This window comes from Tamandua tetradactyla, chromosome 26 (genome assembly GCF_023851605.1).
Source record: "Tamandua tetradactyla isolate mTamTet1 chromosome 26, mTamTet1.pri, whole genome shotgun sequence".
NCBI lineage: Eukaryota > Metazoa > Chordata > Mammalia > Pilosa > Myrmecophagidae > Tamandua > Tamandua tetradactyla.
In genome coordinates, this window is record NC_135352.1 from 43268922 (window position 1) to 43291113 (window position 22192).

Sequence of the window (22192 nt, forward strand, 5' to 3'; positions counted from 1 at the left end):
GTATAAAACAAACAGCACCAGAGGCTAACCATGATATACTAATACCTCCTCCTCACAAAGTTTGGAAATAAGGAAATCAAATTGCTCATAAAAAGTTAAATTAATACATAATAATAGAGGTATGCAAACGGGGGAAAAACTTAATTACCAGCCAACAAGACTTATTAGGACAATTACACTGAAAGAAAGTGTGTCTAAATGTAGGAAGAGGGCAGACTGTAAACAAAGCAAACACAGAAAATCAAGAAAGCAAACACAATAGAAGCAATACAGTTTAATTATATAAGAGGGACCTCTAACTCAGCCTTGAGGTGTCAATTAAGGCCTTCGAAAGAGAACAAGATCTAACCTGAGAAACAAGTAGTAACAGGTATTACAGGCAAAGGAAACAATAGATAAAAAAAAACCTAGAGAAATGGCAGCCAGGTGCAAGCCCAAACTAACACTTACATGACCCAGCGAAAGAGCACAAGTGAAGGCCCATTTATCATGACTACATATTTTAAGTTACAAATCAAATTAATAAACTTTTAAATGAAATATGGTCTATCTTTCTATACTGACAAATAAATATTTCAGGTACCATTTTATAATTCTGCAGCCAAACTGTTAACAATGTGGAAAACATTGCAAAGCATAAAGAAAAATAAAAAGCACCTAAATTCCATCACCAAAAAAAAAAACATTATTTGGTGTATTTCCCTCCAACATTTGTTCTGTTTATGTGTATACAATATTTTAAGAGATTTGGAATTATGTTTACATAAAGATTGTGTTTTTTATATATATCCTCCACTTTTATACCTTATAGTACAATACAGCATCACCTCACTGAAACAGTGTACACTTTGTAGCCAGTTCATCTTGAAACAGCAATTCTCAAGGTATGGTCCTTAGAACCCTCGAAATCCCTAAGATCCTTCCAAGAGATCTGTGAAGTCAAAACCACTGACAAAATAATACTAAGATGTTTGTGAAGAGTCACAATGACCTGGAACAAAATAACCTACCTCGGTTCCCCACTGCTGCTGTAACTAATTACCACAGACTTAGTGGCTTGAAACAACAAAATGTATTCTCTTCTAGTTCTGAAGTGTGGAAGTCTAAACTCAAGGGGTCAGCAGGGTTGCATTCCTTCTGGAGGTTTCAGGAGATAATTCATCTCTTTGTCTTTTTAAGTTTCTAATGGTCACCTTCATTCCTTGGCTTATAGTCCCTTCCTCAGATCACTTCAATCTTCTTTCTGTCATCACATCTCCTACTACTGACTCTGATCCTCTTGCCTCCTTATAAAAACACTGGTGATTAATCCAGGGTAATCTCCCCATCTCAAAAAGCTTAACTAAATCACACCTACAAAGTCCCTTTTTCCATTTAAGGAAACATATTGAGAGGATACAGAAACCAGGATATGGACATCTTTGGGGATCATTACTCAGCTTACCACAATGTGTTTCGTCGTCTTTGTCATATTGGTGCTGATGCTTGCAAAAGCAGTGGCTTGTAAAACTGCTGGCATCTTAGCAAAAATCAAGGCAGGGGCACCAAAATGGAATAGTCATTATATTCTTCATTACCATGCGCTCACAGGAAAAAAGAAAGAAAAAAAAGCTAGTTTCCCTCTGACTATCCTTTATAAAACAATAAAAAATATTCATTTTGTTAAATCCCAACTAGAGTACACGTCTTTTTCATAGTCTGCATGACTGAAAGAAAAGAACACATAAAGCACTTCCTGCTCCTGCTGCAGCACAATGGTCGTCTTAACAAAAGCACTTACGTGAATGTTTGAGTTGTGAGCTGAACCAGCTACTTTTTTCACGGAACATCATTTTTTTTTTGAAGGAACAACTGACACATAAAACATGATTATTCACAATTTGGTACCTGGCAGATGTTTTCTCAAAAAGAATCAAGTGAGCCTGTCTCTTCAAGTAAAACAACTGACAGTATTTGTTGCCAATAAAAAAATTGAGCTTTCAAGCAAAAATTAATCTTGGAAAACTTGTATTCACTAATGTGAGCTTGACAGCTTCCCAATATTCAAAGACTTTTCTGATGAGTTAGAAGGTCATATCAACAAATATGATTCGTTGATTTGGTGTAATGAAATGTGAAAACATTCGGAAGACCTGCAAAAATCAGCGAATCAATATCTTCCAATTGACTCATACATGTTACAAAGCTATGCGTGAGTAAAACATCCATTCAAAAGCCAACGGATTTTAATGTAACAGAGGATGATATGTTCATTAATATGGTTTTAGTTTCCACAACGCGTTGAACTTTTAAGAATTTATCACTTGTCAAATTGTGGTAAAGTATCAAAGAATACCCATAATGTCTTGAAAGGGTATAAAAATATTCCTTCCTTTCCTAACTACGTATTTGTATAAGGTCAGATTTTCTTATATATTTATGTTCAATTAAACATATCACAACAGACTGAATTGAGAAGCAGATGTGAGAATGTAGCTGCTATATTAAGTCAGATAACGGAGAGTTTTATAAGGTAAAACCATGCCACTTTTCTCACAAATTTATTTTTATTTTGAAAAATAAATTTTTTTCACTAAGATATTACTGTTAGCTTGTTAAGGGTTTGTTGTTACTTTAAAAGAAATTATTTAATACGGTAAATATTGATAGCCATAACACACATTTAATTTTTTAATAGTAAAAGGGAACTTTAGAACCAAAACATGGTGAACTGATACCTTAAAAGATTTACTAAGAAGAAGTATTCCTCAGAGCTAGGCATTTTGTGAGTACCTGGTAGAAAGCTTTATTTGCTTTTGTTTTATTTTTATTTGTCATAGCAGATATTACTGTAGTCTTACTGTGGCCTTGTCATGTGGATTACACATTTTGGACCTTGTATTAATCATTTACATCTTATGACAGATGCAAAATTATTTTCAAATAATTCCTGAATCTGAACCTGCCCACTTTTATTTAAGAGATCTTTTGGGGTTTCTCTTCAATTTTATATATATATATTTTAAGCTCCTCAATTTCATAAGAAAAGATAGCTTAAAGTTAAATACATAGCTCTATTATAACTCCAAAATATAATTCTAAAATCACTGCTATCCAATACATATCTAACCTCAGAAGAAACATAATATAATTTGATCACTTTCTGAAACTATCTATATAATCCCTATATTCTAAAACGCATCTCTAAAATGCATCTGTGGGCCCACCAGACCATCACAATAATACCCATACCATTTAATAAACATGCCCTTGAGGAACTGGATCTTCTGATTAAACTGGCACTATTAATGGAAGTTCTAAGGAAAGCCCTGTGGAAGCCATTCTTGTTTATTCCAAAGATATTTCTGAAAAATCACTGTTTAGTACATAAAATAGTAGCCACTTTATAGTATTACACAGAAATTTATTATCTTAATTATCAGTAACAGGTCTGCTGCGTAAATGCTTGGGTTTTTCTCTTATAAGCACTGTGAATCGTTTATCAAAATACGTTCTCTCATTTTACTTGTTGCTATAAAGCTTAAAGCCAAATTTGTATTCTCCCCTTAGAAAGTATATTGGTAATGTTTTTTTAAATTATCTCATTCCTTTATTTTATGTCCCTTCTATATTTTTTATAAATGTAAGAATTTGTTTCATTCTTCCCAAATATTTATGTTAATTGTTGAAATCTGGGTATATTTGTAAACTGCTTTAAATCTTTTTGGAATAAAGTAAAATATTTATATTTCTCAACTGTAAATAATTTGCACTCTGGCTTTACCTAACAAGTTCTGAAACTCTGGTTAACATGAATCTATTTCTAAGAGACCCAGTCAGTTCTCATGATGCTGATGCCATGCTTCTGTGTCTGCAAAACCAAGGGGTGAACTCTGGACGATGCGGTTTGGTTTCACTGTGAGTAAAATCCTGGTAGATGGCTACCCAGCTTCCGATATGGTGACCCTGCATCCACTTCATCAGGCCTTTTCATCTGAAATTTCTAGTTTAGATGGTATTTATGAGTGTCCAACCCAAAAGGCAAATGAGATGGGAAAAAATTCTAAACAAATACAAAAAAAGGATATTCAAATGAAAATGTTGGACCCTCCTATAATAGCTCAAGAGTTAAGGTAAATTTTAGCAGGGATGGAAGGGCCACAAAGACCTGGAACAAAACAACCTGCCTCTGAGCCTCAAATATCATGTAGTTTCATACGGCTTCTAAGTTTTCCTGAGGCTCAGGATATGATACATAGGAGATGGAAAATTATAATCTATGTATTATCTCTGTATTCCATTTCCAATTATCACATACCCCAAGGTTCTGAAGAAAATAGCGTACCTTACATTTGTATATTAAGTACTTTCCAAAGTTTTTTAAAGTTATACAGAAAATTGGGCAATTAGGAGTGAGCCCGCTGAATCTATCATTCCTCTCACATTTTCTCACTCAGGTTTTGATATTGCCATCTACACTCAAACTAGAATCCTAGGAGTGATCTTTGATACTAGCAAGACAATCATATTATTCACATTTCAGGTATGGTAGAAAGGTATATAGGGATCTAACTTTTAAACTTAGAAACATAAATGACTGAAGAACTGAAGTAGGGACATGAATGGACATTTGCACACTGGTGTTTATGGCGGCAGTGGATGGAGGTGGCTAAAGGTACAACAACTGAGAAATATAAACTATGGTGTTTATATAACAAAAAACTACTGAGCTGAAGCAAGAAGGAATGAAGTTATAAGGTATGCAACTAGGTGAATGAACCTTGAGGACAGGATGTTGAATGAAATATCAGAAACAAAAAGAAAAATATTATCATGCCTCATGCATATGGACTAACTATAATATACAAACTGAGAGAACTGAAGTTGAGAGCATAGGTTATCAGGTGGGGCCTGTGCTGGTTTGAAATGATGTATGTACCCTAGAAAAGCCATGTTTTAATCCTAATCCCACTTTGTAAAGGCAGCCATTTTTCTAACCCCTATTCAATTTTATGCTTAAAACTGTACTTAGATCATCTCCCTGGAGATGTGATTTAATCAAGACTGGTTATTAAGCTGGATTAGGTGGAGGTGTGTCTCCACCCATTTGGGTGGGTCTTGATTAGTTTCTGGAGTCCTATAAAAGAGGAAACATTTTGGAGAATGAGAGAGAGCAGAATGACATAGCCACGAGAAGCAGACAACGACCTTTGGAAACTGAAAGAAAATGCCTCCTGGGGAGCTTCATGAAAGGAAGCCAGGCGAGAAAGCTAGCACATGATGCTGTGTTCCCCACATACCTTTCCAGATGAGAAACCTTGACCCTGTTTGCCACGTGCCTTCTCACTTGACAGAGAGATCCTGAACTTCAGTGGCCTTCTTGAACCAAGGTATCTTTCCATGGATGCCTTTGACTAGACATTTCTATAGACTTACTTTAATTGGGACATTTTCTCAGCCTTAGAACTGTACACTAGCAACTTATTAAATTCCCCTTTTTTAAAGGCATTCTGTTTCTGGTATATTTCATTCAGCAGCTAGCAAACGGGAACAGAGCCTAACGTAAAGGATCCTAGACTGTGAGCTCTTACAGCAGTCACATATATTCAGGAGTTGTAACATATTTGTAAATTCTGAAATACTGAACTATATGTGTATAACCTGGTCATTCCCTGAAACTCTGGGTATTTATGTGACATCTGAGACTCAGAGTTAGAGCTCTGGTGCTATGTAAATCAGCATTACCCCATATGGCACTGTTTAAAAGCTGAAAAAGTGATCAGACTTCATCTAGAGATATAAATGAAGCTGATCCAGATATGGACTAAGGTACATCAGAATACAGTGTAAAGGATGATATTGTCCATATTTTAAAACTTCAACTTCTGTGCAAAACCAAAGGAAGAGATGTTTATTTGATGCAAAATTTATATTTGGGGCAGTGTGTTATTTAATTTAACTTGTACAGTCAGTTTACTCAAATACCATAAATACATGAAATCTTGAATAGGGCAAGAGATCTTTTTGGTTCGTTCAGGTTAGCGTGATGACCTGAAACATCCCAGAGTAATTTGGGCAGTGAATTAAAACAGTATTTCCAAATCCCCTTGTGGGACTAAGGAGAAAGGAGGAAATATTTAACTTCCCCATCTGGGGAATTCTGATGTTCTCTCAAGCAGAGGGGACAACCAAATCAATAGGCTGCGCTCTCAATTTTGACGTTTACCCCTATGAAACTTATTCCTGTACAGGATAAGCTAAGCCCACTTATAATTATGCCTACAAGTCACCCCCAGAGAATATCTTTTGTTGCTCAGATGTGGCCTCTGTCCCTCTAAGCCAATCTGGCAGGTGAACTTACTGCCCTCCCCACTATGTGGGACATGACTCCCAACGGTGTAAATCTCCCTGGCAATGTGGGACAGAAATCCCAGGATGAGCCAGGCCCCATCATCATGAAGTTGAGAAAGCCTTCTTGACCAAAACAGGGAAGAGAGAAATGAGACAAAATAAAGTCTCAGTGTCTGAGAGATTTCAAACAGAGTTGAGAGGTTATCCTAGAGGTTATTCTTATGCATTATATAGATACTCTTCTTTAGTTTACGGTATACTGGATTGGATGGAGGGGAAGTACCTGAAACTGCTGAGCTGTGTTCCAGTAGCCTTGATTCTTAAAGACAACTGTATAACAATACAGCTTTTACAATGTGACTGTGTGATTGTGAAAACTTTGTGTTTGATGTTCCTTTTATCCAGGGTATGGTCAGATGAGAAAAATAAGGGTAAAAAAATAAACAAATAATGGGAGGGGGGATAAAGGGCAAAAAAAAAAATTGGGTAGATTGAAATATTGGTGGTCAAGGAGAGGGAAGATTAAGGAATATGGGATATATATATTTTCTTTTTTCTTTCTTTTTCTGGAGTGAAGCAAATATTCTAAAAATGATCATGGTGATGAATATACAATTATGTGATGATAGTGTGAGCCACTGATTGTATACCATGATGGAGTGTATGTGTGTGAAGATTTCTCAATAAATATATATATATATTTGCAAAGTCCCCTTGGGGACTTAGGTGAATGGAAGAAATATTCAACTTGCCCATCTAGGAAGCTTCTGATATTCTGGCAAGCAGTGGAGAAAACCAATTCAAAAGGCTGAGTCATTGTTCTTTTTTTTTTAACATGGGCAGGCACCGGGAATCGAACCCAGGTCCTCTGACATGGCAGGCGAGCATTCTTGCCTGCTGAGCCACCGTGGCCCGCCCTGAGTCATTGTTCTTGTGATTCTCCCACACAAAACTTATTCCTGCACAGGAGAAGCTAACCCTACTGATAATTAGGCCTCAGAGTCTCCCCCAGAGAATCTCCTTTGTTGCTCAGATGTGGCCTCTCTCTCTAAGCCAGTTCGGCAGGTGAACTGAATGCCCTCCTCACTATGTAGGACATGACTCTAGGAGTATAAATCTCCCTGACAACATGGGACAGAACTCCTGAGCTGAACCAGGACCTGGCATCATGGGATTGAGAAAGCTTTCTTGACCAAAAGAGGGAAGAGAGAAATGAGACAAAATAAATTTTCAGTGGCTGAGAGATTTCAAAAAGAATCAAGAGGTTATCCTGGAGGTTATTTTTATGCATTATACAGATATCCCTCATTAGTTTCTGATGTATGGGAGTGGCTACTAGGAATGACCTGAAAGTGCTGCACTGTGTTCCAGCAGCCTTGATTCTTAAAGACGATTGTATAACTACCTAGCTTTTACGATGTGACCGTGTGAGTATGAAAACATCGTGACTGATGCCCCTTTTATCCAGGGTATGGACAGATGAGTAAAAAACTAAGGACAAAAATAAATAGATAATAGAGGGGGGAGGGATAAGGGATAAAAAAAAATTGGTAGATTGAAATACTAGTGGCCAAAGAGAGGGAGGGAGAAGAGATGCATGCTATTTTTCTCCTTTCTTTCTCTTTCTTTTTCTGAAGTGATGCAAATGTTCCAGAAATGATGAGCCACTGATTATATACTTTGGATGGACTGCATGTATGTGAAGATATCTCAATAAAAATATTTTTAAAAAAGAAATAAATTAGGGCGGACCATAGCAGCTCAGTAGACAGAGTTCTCACCTGCCATGCCAGAGACCTAGGTCCAATTCCTGGTGCCATGCAAAAAAAAAAAAAAAAAAAAAATTTAATTATTAAAAATCTGCTAAACAAGTGGCTGACAATGGTTTTCACCTAATCACTCAATCTCAGTAATGAAGTGAACAAGACAGTACCATCAAAGGATAATACAAAAGCTGTATTTATGAATAGTCATGTATTTCATTTTTAATGACGCAAGAACTATATACGGTTCTCTTTAATGAATTCAACTCTAGCCACACAGTCTTCCTGCAACTTGCAATGAAAAATTTTGTATTTTCCAATAAAAATCACTAAAGAAATATTGACTAAAATGAATAAAATCAGATATACTTAATATTAAATATATATCAAGCCTAATTTTTTCAGTTTTTCATTTCCATAAATTTTTAATTGATACTGCTAATTAGTCATGGTTATCAGATATAACTTCCATTTTTTATCATAGTATGTTCTGGATTATTTAGTTTTCATACTGAACAAGGAAAACTGATTCCATTTTGGGAATAAATAGGCCCATATTTTTAACATACTTTCAAAACAAGAGCTAAACAACAAACTACCACCCACTGTAAACAATGGAGTCCAAAGTGGTTCACCTCTACAACCTAAATCCTATTTCAGATGTCATATTTGAGTTCTGAGCTATATCCTTTTCATTAGTATTATTAAAAATGTTACCGACCTCTCACTTGAATCCTACAGCAAAAGGAAATTGCTTACTATAGGCTGAAAGACAAATCCCCAAATATTCAAGGGGTGAGGGACAAACCAGAGAAGAACAGCTACCATTCACTGAGGCCTCACTATGAACCAGTTACTCTGCTAAGAATTCTATATTAATTATTTATATGTTAAGGTCTCTACTTGCACTTAAATCTCACAGCAACCATTTTAAAAGATTACTACTGTATAAAGAGGAGAAAACCAAGACATTAAAGGCTAAGTGACTTGCCAAAGGTTACAGAGCTAGTAACTAACAGAATCAAGATGTAAAATTCAGGTCCCCCACTTCACAACCACTAAATGCCACATGTTTTCATTTAACACATATTCCAAAAAAACTACAAGCACCTTCCATTGATTAATTCTTTTTTTTTTTGGGGGGGGGGTCGACTAAAAAGATAATGAATCATGAAAAAATAGTTAATAACCAACAATTTGTGCAATTATTCACTTTCATTCTTTCCAGATACCGTGCATGTAGAGAAATGAGCTCCTCTCTCTGGCATCTGCCCTAGCCCATAAAGGTAGATCTAATCTAGGGCCCCTACTTCTTCCAAGACATTCCCCCCATTCCTCAGCTGTTAATAGGACCACATCAGCCAAGTTGTGAAAAGGATATTCCTATATTACAAAAAGATTTTCACTGTCTCATAAGCATAAAGCTTATTTCTATTGCTGAGGTTTCATGTACTACCTCCCCTTTCAGAAAACTCTTCCCAATTCTAAATGACTACCAGAATAATTATCTTGTTTTCTCTCTTCTTTGGAGACTAACACTTTGGAGTCTATACCTCCCAATAAACACTTACAGTTATCATCAACTGCTGTTCCTTATCTTTTACCTTCAACTAAACTAACTTTGAAATCAGAACCTGAATGGAAATACCATGGGTTTAGTACTCTATAATTATTTCAAGGGCTTCCTTGCTAATAGAATCTTAATTTTGTTTGGTTAGTAACTAATTCTAAGAGATGAATCATGATTTTTCTAGCCAATCAGTAACCCATTACTGTCTGCCAGTGATCAGTCTAAACCTGGGCATGTGATCCAATTCTAGCCAAGTGATATAAGAGGAGTCTGCTGGTAAGAGTTCTGGAAAATTATCCTTCCTGATAAGAGAACAATACAAGAAGTTCTTTTGGAGGTCCTTGCTCCTTCCTTCTTCCTTGGCACACTCTCCTATTGAAGACCATGAGTGAAGACATCTCCAGCATTTGATGGCAGTATGGAAAGACACAAAGAGCTAGGCCCTTCATAACATCACTGAGCCACTGAACCTATCTTGGAATCATCTATTGTCAGACTTCATATTAAGTAAAGGTCTTCATTTAAGTCAGTGTCATCAGGAATTATTTGTTGGCAGCTGAATAATTCAAACTAACATTTCTCGAAACATAAAACACATAAATGTTTTTGCAATCTTCTCCCCAACCCCTGTCTGGATTCATTTACCAGTTACAGCTCTGGTTTACTAATTGTGGCACACTGGACAGGCTGTTAACTTCCATGTACCTCAGTTTCCTTTTATATAAAAAGGAACAGTCACAGTATATAACTCTGGGTTGTTATAAAGAATAAATCATATAGTTAAAATAGAGTTGTTAGAAGAGTACCTTGTAAACAATGAGTCCTTAATAAATGTTAGTATCGACATTATCCCACATACGATCATTTACTACTTGTGCCTGCCACAGAAAAGCTCTCATTCCAAGCCTCTCTGTACAATTATATAAGACTGTTTCAAGAGTATTCCTGTCTTTCAGTGTTACACACTTAGAGTGGAAAGTGGTTAAGTAATACTGTATCTACAGAATGAGTTATTTTTAATTATTAAAAACCATTTTAGAAGACCATTAGCACGAGTAAATGTTCAAATACAAGGAGAAGTGAAGAAAGGAAAATTCAATAAAATATTAACAGTTGACATCTCTGGGTTTAACAGGCAATTGCCTGGAATTAACAGGCAATTTTTAATTTTCTTTTTTTGTATTTCTCTAATTTTCTACATTAAGTAGGTTTTATTCTCATAATTATAAAAATAGTCTTTAAAAATCCTTCTAGCGACAGCTCCAGTTTCAATTCAGGTTTGAAATCCTTGAATTAGTAAACTGCAATTAACAATCCAGGTAATGGTAGAACCCCATCATTTATTAATAGCCTATTAACATAATGCCCTTTGTGCCAGTTTGAATCTGTTGTGAACCCCAGAAAAGCCAGATCCTTTAATCCTCATTCAATATTGATGGATGGGAGCTTTTGAACTATTCCCATGGAGATGCAACCCACCAAATTGTGGGTGGTAACTGCTGATTAGGTGGTTTCCATGGACATGTGTCTCCACCCATTCAAATGGGGTTGCTTACTCGAGCCCTTTAAGAGGGAACCATTTTGGAAAAAGCTTTAGAGTCCACGAGCCAGAGGTCTTTGGAGATGAAGAAGGAAAACGCCCCCAGAAGAGCTTCATGAAACAAGAAGCCAGGGGAGAAAGCTAGCAGATGTTGCCATGCTCACCATGTGTCTTTCCAGTTGAGAGAGAAACCCTGACGGTCATCAGCTTTCCTGAATCGAGGTATCTTTCCCTGGATGCCTGAGATTGGACATTATTACATAATGCTTTAATCTGGACATTTTCACAGGCTTAGAACATATAAACTTGCAACTTAATAAACTTCCTTTTTAAAAGCCATTCCATTTCTGGTATATGACATTCCAGCAGCTTTCAAACTAGAACATATTTTGGTACTGAAGAAGTGATGTGCTACAGTTTGCAAATACCAAACATGTTGGGACAGCAACTTAATCACCCTCTAGCACCAAAACTTTCTCATCTCCCTAAATAGAAACCCTACACCCATTTTGCATGAACTATTCACACTGATATCCACCCCAGGCAACCTGTATTCCAATTTCTGTCTCTTTCATCTCCCATATTCTTCAACATTTTATTTGTAACTACTGTTCGGCTTAAGTTTAACATCTTAAATCTGTAACAACCTCATTTGCTTTGATACCCACTTAACTTCATTAGTGTACACAAAGTATGTTCCTCTAACCCTCCATTCCCCCTGCCACCTTCAGGTAGTTCTTGTCATAAGTTACAATTTCACATTATAAATTAAAAAGCACTACTTTCTCCTTGCATTTCATACACTTTCCTTTTAGATCCTCTAAGAAATAAAAACCGGAGTCACAAAACAAAAAAGAAATAGTACTGGCATTTATATTTATCCCTGCTTTTACTTTTACCAGAGATCTTTATTTTTTCATGTGGATTTGATCTATTGTCTATTATTCTTTCCATTCATCCAACAAACTCTCTTTACCACCTCTTAGCTGATTTAGCAGTGAAGAACTCTTTTAGTTTTGTTTATCTGGAAACATCTTAATCTCCCTCATCTTTTAAAGTCAGTTTTGCTGGATATAGAATTCTTGCTTGGAATATCAGGGAACAAATTTAGCTAAGGACACAACAAATTTTTCTGACACAGAAAGCTAGAAGAAATTACTAAAAGAAATCATGGAAGACCTAAATAAATGGAAGGATATATCGTATTCACGGATTAGAAGACTAAATATAGTTAAGATGTCAACTACCCAAATCAATTTATAAATTCAATGCAATACCAATTAAAATGCCAACAACTTACCTTGCAGAAATAGAAAAACCAAAACCAAATTTATTTGGAAGGGCATGGTGACCCAAATGGCTAAAAGTACCTTGAGAAAGAAAAACGAAGTGGAACGTCTCACACTACCTGACTTTAAAACACATTACAAAGCTACAGTGGTCAAAACATCATAGTACTGGCATAAACATAGATATATTGGCCAATGGAATCAAGTTGAGTGTTCAGAAATAGACCTTCTCATCTATGGATAACTGATATTTGCTAAGGTGGTCAAGACAACCTATCTGGGACAGAGCAGCCTCTTTAATAAATGGTATTTGGAGAACTAGATATCCATATGCAAAAGAAGGAAAGAGGACTCATCTCACACTGTATACAAAAAGTAACTCAAAATGGATTAAAGACCTAAATATTAGAGTTAAGACCATAAAACTGGGTCTTAACTCAGTTTTACTGAGTTAAAGTTACAAGAAAATATAGGGAAATATCTTATATTAATAGGAGGTGGTTTCCTAGACCCTACACCCAAAGCACAAGCATTGAAAAAAGAAAAAGATAAATGTGATCTTGTCAAAATTAAATACTTCTGTGCACCAAACAGCTCTGATAGGGAAGGAAAAAGGCAGCCTAAGCAATGGGAGACAATATTTAAAAACCACGTATCAGATACGGGTTTAGTATCCTGAATATATAAAGAGATTCTTCAACACAACAACAAAAAGACAAACAACCCAATTAAAAAAATGGACAAAAGACATGAACAGACACCTCTCAGAGGAGGAGATACAAATGGCTAAAAGGCATATGTGGTAGTTAGATTCAGTTGTCAACTTGGCCAGGTGAGCATACCTAGTCTTGTTGTTGCCGACATAAGCCAATGGCGCGTGAACCTCATCTGTTGCTAATTACATCTGCAGTCAGCTAGGAGGCGTGTCTGCTGCAATGAGTGACGTTTGACTTAATTGACTGGTGCTTAAATGCAAGATTGCAACGCAGCACAGCTAAGCAGCTCGGCATTCCTCATCTCAGCATCAGCAGCTCAGCCCAGGCCTTTGGAGATGCAGAAAGAAGTCACCCTGGGAAAAGTTGTTGGAACCCAGGGGCCTGGAGAGAAGACCAGCAGAGACCATCTTGTGCCTTCCACGTAAGAAAGAACCTCAGTGGAAAGTTAGCTGCCTTTCCTCTGAAGAACCAACAAAATAAATCCCCTTTTATTAAAAGCCAATCCATCTCTGGTGTGTTGCATTCCAGCAGCTAGCAAACTAGAACAGCATATAAAAAGATGCTCAACTTCACTGGCTATAAGGAAAATGTAAATCAAAACCACAATAAGACATCATCTCATATTCACCAGAATGGTCATTACCAAAAAAAATAGAAAACAAGTGCTGAAGAGGATGTGGAGTAAGAGGCACACTTACCCACTGTTGGTAGGAATGCAAAATAGTACAATTGCTCTGGAATGCAGTTGGTGGTTCCTCAGGAAGCTAAGTCTAGAACTTCCATATGATTCTGCAATTCCATTACTAGGTGTATGTTCAGAGGAGCTGAAGATAAGGAAACACATTTGCACACCAAATATACAGCATTATTCATAACTGCCAAGAGATGGAAACAGCCCAAATGTCCATCAAAAGACAAGTGGGTAAACAAGTTGTGGAATATACATATGATGGAACACAACACAGCTGTAAGACAGAAAAAAGTTATAAAGCATGTAACAACATGGACGAACACTGAAGACATTAATCTGAATGAAAATTGCTAGAAACAAAAGGACAAATATTGTATGGTCTCACTAATATTAAGTAATATTAATGAGGGGACTTTGACAGTTAAAGTTAAGAACAGAATATGAGGAGACAGAAAGAGGGTCAAGATTGGGCATCTGGTGCTGAAGGAATTCAGATCGTACAATAGAATTGACTGTAAAAATTCAAAAATGGATGGCACAATACTATCTGATGGTAGCACAATAATATAAGAACACTGAAGGAAGCTGAACGTTGAGTATGGTTCAGGGAGAAGGTCTGGGGGCACACATGAAACCAGAAGGAAAGATAGAGAATAAAGAATGAGACAGTATAACTTAGGAATGCCTAGAGTGGACACTGATGGTAATTAGTCGTACAAATGTAAAAATGTTTTTGCATGAGGGAGAATAAATGAATGTCAATATTGCAAGGCACTGAAAATGGATAGTATACGGGAAAAGGTACAATCAATTCAAGCTAGGGTCTATAGTCAATAGCAACATTTTGTAATATACCTCCACTGAATGTTAAAAAGGGATTACGCCCAAACTAAATGGCAACAAGTGGAGGGGCAGGGATTCTGTATGGAAGAAAAGGAAACGTCTTCATATAGATTATGATGGTGAAGCCACGTCTACTTACTCAGGTTGGACTGTGTGAATGTGTGAATAAAACTGTCCAAAAATGAAGAGAGAGAAACAAGTGCTAGAGAAAATGTGGTGAAAGAGATGTAACTAATCACTATTGGTAGGGAAGCTGACAGGTGCAGACCCTCCAGAGGGCTGTGTGGTGGTTCCACAGGAGGCTACAGGTGGGACTGCCTTATGATTTTGCAACCCCATTGCTAGGTATATACCTGGAAGAACAGAGAGTGGGGACACAAATGGCAGACATTTGCACACTGGTGTTTATGATAGCAGTGTCACAGCGATTCACAATGGATGGCGGTGACCTAAGGATACAAGGACTGAGGAATGGAAGGAGGAACTGTGGTGTTTACATACACATGGCTGTAAAAAGGAATGAAGTTGCGAGGCATGCAACAGATGAATGAACCTTAAGGACAACAGACTGAATAAAATCTCAGAAACAGATATTATCATACCTTTCTCATATGGACTAACAATAATAAACAAACTCAGAAAATGGAAGTCAAAAGCATCAATTATTAAGCTGGGGCCTACTGTAAAGGTTCCTAAATAGTAAGCTCTTAAAGCGGTTACAATACTTACGAGTTGTAAAACTGATATTTCTAAATTCTGAGATACTTAACTGTTTGTATATAATCTGGTCGTTATCTGAACAAGTATTTATGTGACGCCCGAGACTAAGAATTAGAGCTCTGAAGCTAAGAAAATCAGAATTACCCTACTTGACAACTGTTAAAAAAAAACATTGAAAAAGTGATCAGACTTTGTCTGGAGATATGAATGAAGCTTATGTAGAGAGGATTAAGGCAAATCAGAATACTGGGTAAAGGATTATATGGCCCATATTTTCAAACTTCAACTTCTGTGCAAAACCAAAGGGAGAGCTATTTAGTTGGTACAAAATCTATATTTAGTTGGTACAAAATCTATATTTTGGGTATCACATAATCTAATGTGATAACTATATAGCTATCTATAGTTATATATATATAACTATATACTTATCTAATGTATAACTATATAGCTTTTACAATGTGAATGAGTGATTGTGAGAACCTTGTGTTTGATGCTTGTCTTATCGGGCTATGGACAGATGAGTAGAAAGTAAATAAAAGGGGGAGATACAGGGTAAAAATTGGGTAGTTTGAAATACAGTGGGTCAATGAAAGGGAGGGTTAAGAGTATGGGACGTATGAGTTTTTTTTTTTTTCTTTTTCTGGAGGCAAAGGTTCTAAAAATGATTATGGTGAAGAATGTATAGCTATGTGATAATATTGTGAACCACTGATTATATAATACGGTTGAAGAGTGTGTGTATGTATATTGTATACTTGCCAATAAAAATATTTTCTCAAAAAAGAATTCTTGCCTTTAGCACTTTATATATGTCATCCCTCTGCCTTCTTGTTTCCATGGTTTCCAAAGAGAAATCAGCACTTAATCTTACTGACTTAGGAGTTGTAAAACTGATATTTCTAAATTCTGAGATATTCTAAAATCAGCACTAAATCTTACTTGTATGTGATATGTTGCTTCTCTCTAGCTTCTTCTCTTTCAGAATTTTCGTTTTGTCTCTGGCATTCAACAGTTTGATTATAATGTATCACGTGTGGATCTATTTGGGTTTATACTATTTGGTGTCCATTGAGCATCATGGATATGCATATTTACGTCTTTTGTTACATTTGGGAAGTTTTCAGCCATTATTTCTATAAGTATTCTCTCTGACCCTTTCTCTCTTCTCCTTCTGGGACTTCCACAACGTGCATATTGGTGTGTTGATGGTGTCCCACAGTGTTCTGGTTTGCTAGCTGCTGGAATGCAATATACCAGAAACAGGATGGCTTTTGAAAAGGGCAATTTAATAAGTTGTTAGTTTACAGTTCTAAGGCCAAGATAATGTCCCATTTAAAGCAAGTCTGTAGAAATGTCCAGTCAAAGGCATCCATGGAAAGACACCTTGCTTGGTTCAAGAAGGCCGCTGAAGTTCAGGGTCTCCCTCTCAAGTGAGAAGGAACATGGTAAACAGGTTCAGGGTTTCTCTCTCATCTGGAAGGGGACATGGTGAACATGGCATCATCTGCTAGTTTTCTCTCTTGGCTTCCTCTGACAAAGCTCTCCGGGAGGCATTTTCCTTCTTCATTTCCTTAGGTTGCTGGCTAGTGGGCTCTCTGCTTCTCATGGCTATGTCGTTCTGCTCTCTCAGAAATCTCTCACTTTCTCCAAAATGTTTCCTCTTTTACAGGATTCACATAAACTAATCAAGACCCACCCAAATGGGTGGAGACACGTCTCCCCTAATCCAGCTTAACAACCACCTTTGATTGGGTTACATCTCCAGGGTGATGATCTAATTACAGATTCACACATACGGTGCTGAAAAGGGATTATTCTGCCTTTACGAAATGGGATTTTGATTAAAACATAGCTTTTCTAGGGTACATACATCCTTTAAAACCAGCACACCCAGGTTCCTCAGGCTCTGTTCACTTTTTTTAATTTATTAATTAAAAAAATAAGAAACAAAATAAAACAACATACATAATCAGTAATTCACAATATCATCACCTAGTTGCATATTCATCATTTCTTAGAACATTTGCATTAATTCAGAAAAAGAAACAAAAAGACAATAGAAAAAGAAATAAAACGAACACAGGAAAGAAAAAGATTATACCTATCATACCCCTTACCCCTTGCTTTCATTGATCACTAGCATTTCAAACTAAATTTATTTTAACATTTGTTCCCCCTACTATTTATTTTTATTCCATATGTTCTACTTGTGTGTTGACAAGGTAGATAAAGGAGCATCAGACACAAGGTTTTCACAATCACACAGTCACATGTTACAGCTGTATCATTATTCAATCATCCTCAAGAAACATGGCTACTGGAACAGAGCTCTACATTTTCAGGCAGTTTCCTCCAGCCTCTCCATTACATCTTGAATAACAAGATGATATCTACTTGATCCATAAGAATAACCTCCAGGATAATCTCTCGACTCTTTTGGATCTCTCAGCCATTGACACTTTGTCTCATTTCCCTCTTCCCCCTTTTGGTCAAGAAGGTTTTCTCTCTGTTCACTTTTTTTACTTCCTTCTTTCTGCTTCTCAGAATGAATCATTTCTATTGCCTTATCTTTCAATTCACTAGTTCTTTCTTCTGCCAGCTACAATTTGAAACTGAACCTCTTAGGGAATTTTAATTTCTGTTACTGTGGTCCTCAGCTCTTCCTTTTCACAATTTCCATTCCTCTACTGATATTCTGTTTGTGATCAGCAGCACACATTAGCTGTTCTCCCAAAGCATTCTATAAGAGAACTCTCTTCTACACGCAGGGCAAGTTCTGGGATGAAGAGTCCCTCAGGCCATCACCAGATTGGTTCAGAGATACATGTTCCCAGCACTGCACAACAGCCACTCTACTCACACTGTAACGGCAACAAGTCCAGCTCAGTACCAAGCAGATGACGGGATGGTAGAGGGGCCAGACCCCAGGTGACAGCAGATCCTAACACTTTTAAGAAGCTTTTTCTTCATTCAGTGCTAACCCTGTTACTGAAGCCCTTTAACTGTTTCCTGAAGGCCTGAAAACATATCTCTGCCAAGACTTGTTGGTTGCTAAAATCTTCTGGGGGCTTGGAGCCATGAAGTGTCTCACTCTGCCATTTTGACCAGAACAGAGGCCTGTGACTGTTTTTGACCAAAAGAATGTAGCATCCCTTGAGATCGGGACGAGACAAAGAGGGCCGTTCTAGAGGGCCATTCTCACCACTATTATTCAATATTATAACAGAAAATAGCTGGAGCAATTAGACAGGACTAAAATTTCTCTAAAGGCATCCAAATAGGAAAGGGAGAATTAAAACTTTCATTATTTGCAGATGACATGATCCTACACTTAAAAACCCTGAGAAATCTACACCAAAACAACTTGGGCTAATAAACAAATTCAGCAAACTGGCAGGATACAAGATTAATGTACAAAAATCAGTAATGTTTTAATGTACAAAAATCAGTAATGTACAAAAATCAGCAATGAACTGCTGGACGTGACAACTAAGGAAAAAATTCCATTCATAACAGCGACCAGAAGAATTAGGTATCTAGGAATGAGCCTAACCAGGGATGTCAAGGAAAATTACAAATTGCTAAAGATATAAAAAATAAACCTAAACAGATGGAAAGATATTTATGCTCATGGATAGAAAGGTTGAAATATCATCAAGATGTCAATCCTATCCAAACCGATCTACAGATTCAATGCAATATCAACAAAAATCCCAACAACTAACTTTGAAGACTTGGAAAAACTGGTTATCAAATTTATATAGAAGGGAAAGAGACCTCAAACAGCTAAAGATATCCTAAAACAGAAAAGCGAACTGGGAGGTCTATTACTTCCTGACTTTAAAGCTTACCATAAAGCCACAGTGGTCAAAACAGTATGGTACTGACACAAAGGACTGATCAGTGGAATAGAACCAAGAGTATAGAGACTGACCACCAAATTTATGGACATTTGATCTTCGATAAGGCCCCCAAATCCACTGATTGGTACAGAATAATCTTTTTAATAAATGGGCATGGGAGAACTGGATTTCAATAGCCAAAACAATGAAAGAGGACCCCTACTAATACTACACAAAAATTAATTCAAAATGGATCAAAGACCTAAATATAAGAATCAGTACCATAAAGTTTCTAGAAAAATGTAGGGAAACATCTTCAATATCTAGTAATAAGAGGTACCTTTTTAAAGTTTACACTTAAAGCACAAGTCATGAAAGAAAAAATAGACAAATGGGAACTCCTTTAGATCAAGAGCTTCTGTGCCTCAAATGACTTTGTCAATGTGAAGAGGCAGCCAAGTCAATGGGAGAAAATATTTAGAAACTACATATCAGATAAAGAAATTATACAGCTCACCAACAAAAGAACAAACATTCCAATTATAAAATGAGCAGAGGAAATAAATAGGCACTTTTCTGAAGAGCAAATACAGATGGCTGAAAAGCAAATGAAGAGCTGTTCATCTTCACTGGCTATAAGGGAAATGCAAATTAAGACATCAACACATATCACACACACCTATAAGAATGGGGGCTGTTATTAAACAAACAGGAATCTATAAATGTTGGAGAAGATGCAGAGAAATTGGAACACTTACTCATTCTCGGTGGGAATGTAAAATGGTTCAGCTGCTGTGGAATTCAGTTTGGCAATTCCTCAGAAAACTAAATGTTGAGTTGCCCTGTGACCCAGCAATACCAATACATGGTATATACCCAGAAGAGTTGAGGGCAGTATCACAAACAAACACTTGTACACCAATGTTCACAGCGGGACTATTCACAATTGCCAAGAGATGGAGACAATCCAGGTGCTCTTCAACAGATGAGTGGATAAACAAAATGCGGTATATACATGCAATGGAATATTATATAGCATTTAGACAAAATGATGTTCCCAAACATATGACAACATAGATGAACCTTGAGGACATAATGCTGAGTGAAATAAGTCAGACAAAAAAAGGATAGATACTGTATGATTCCATTATTATGACTCTGATAAAAGCTATGAGTGCTCTGGAGCAGCTAAAAAGAAAAATGTGAGATGAGGACATGGTAGCCCATGACAAACTCTGGGAACCATTCTGTAGCTGCTTCTTGAAATGTGCTTTAAAAATTACTGCTTTTTTCCTTTTCTTTGTGTATTTATATATATATATATATATATATATGTTATATTTTACAATGAAAAAAGGTAAAAAAAAAAGTATATGCAGTTATAGTAATATTAGATAAATTTCTGAAATCAAAACTTGAAAATATTTAGTAACATAGCTCACTACCATAGCAAAGTTGATATTTTTAATAATTTTTATGTGATATTTTGAGAATGTACACAGTTTTGATAATCAAATACCATTAAAGATAATGTCTAATATTTAGAATTTAAGAAACTCTGATATTTGTAGCTCTAGATTTTTCTCCTTCCTTGCTATTCTAGTTTGCTAGCTGCTGGGATGCAATATACCAGAAACAGAATGGTTTTTAAAAAGGGGAATTTAATAAGTTGCTAATTTACAGTTCTAAGGCTGAGAAAATGTCCCAATTAAAACAGGTCTACAGAAATGTCCAATCAAAGGCATCCAGGTAAAGACACCTTGGTTCAAAAAGGCCAATGAAGTTCAGGGTTTCTCTCTCAAGTGAGAAGGCACATGGCAAAAACAGTCAGGGCTTCTCTCCCATCTGGAAAAGTACATGCTGAACACAGTCAGGGTTCCTCTCTCATCTGGAAAAGTACATGATGAACACAGTCAGGGTTCCTCTCTCATCTGGAAGGGCACATGGCAAACATGGCGTCATCTCCTAGCTTCTTCTCCTGGCTTCCTGTTTCATGAAGCTCCCCGGGAGGTGTTTTCCTTCTTCATCTCCAAAGGTCACTGGCTCATGGACTCTCTCCTTCATGGTGTTGCAGCATTCTCCGCTCTCTCCAAATCTCTTTCATTCTCCAAAATGTTTCCTTTTATAGGACTCCAGAAACCTATCAAGATCCACCCAAATTGGTGGAGACATGTCATCACCTAATCCAATTTAACAACCACTCTTGATTAAATCACATTTAATCAAGAGATAATCTAATTAGTTTCAAACGTAAAATGCTGAATAGGGATTAGAGGAAATGAATGCCTTTACAAAATGGGATTAGGATTTAAATATGGCTTTTCTGACTTCATTTCAAACCAGCACCCTTGCTCTAATTTTAAATTGGCTAATGAAATATACTGTACAAATAGGCTTTATGATGATTACTCAGATTTTTTTATAAATATGCCTATGGATAAGCTAAGAAATCCATCTTTGATGCTTACGATTTTCATATGCTAATTATAAAAATATTTCTATCATCATATTTTCCTGAAACCAGGAAAATATTTATTAACATAGGTCATTAGTACAGCAATGTAGATATTTGCAACAACATTCTACTTGATATTTTGAGACATTCACAGTTTTGACAGCTGATCAAATGGTACCTAACTTAGTGATTAATACTTACAATTTAAGAACTTTGATATCTGAATTTGTAAATTTTTTACCTATACTTTTTACTCATCTGCTTACACCATACATAAAAGGAGCATCAGACACAAGGTTTTCACAATCACATAGGCACCTTGCAAAAGCTATATTATACAGTCATCTTCAAGAAACATAGCTCCTGGAACATAGCTCTAGTTTCAGGTACTTCCCTCTAGCCACTCTAAAACACCATAAACTAAAAAGGG

The 22192-nt window shown here is 36.5% G+C and overlaps 1 protein-coding gene across 6 annotated transcripts in view; it reads right to left on the reverse strand.

The window, feature by feature from the left end:
* The window catches only part of CLCN3 (chloride voltage-gated channel 3), a 165443-nt gene that overhangs the window by 89390 nt on the left and 53861 nt on the right, over nucleotides 1–22192 (reverse strand). The window contains exon 1 of one of the 6 annotated variants that reach the window (XM_077144576.1): nucleotides 11368–11929. The exons of the other annotated variants lie outside the window; for them this stretch is intronic. Coding sequence (XP_077000691.1) covers nucleotides 11368–11407 — 40 coding nt within the window. The 5' untranslated portion in view covers nucleotides 11408–11929. Of the gene's footprint in view, nucleotides 1–11367; nucleotides 11930–22192 lie in introns of those variants that run through there. 6 annotated transcript variants of the gene reach the window in all.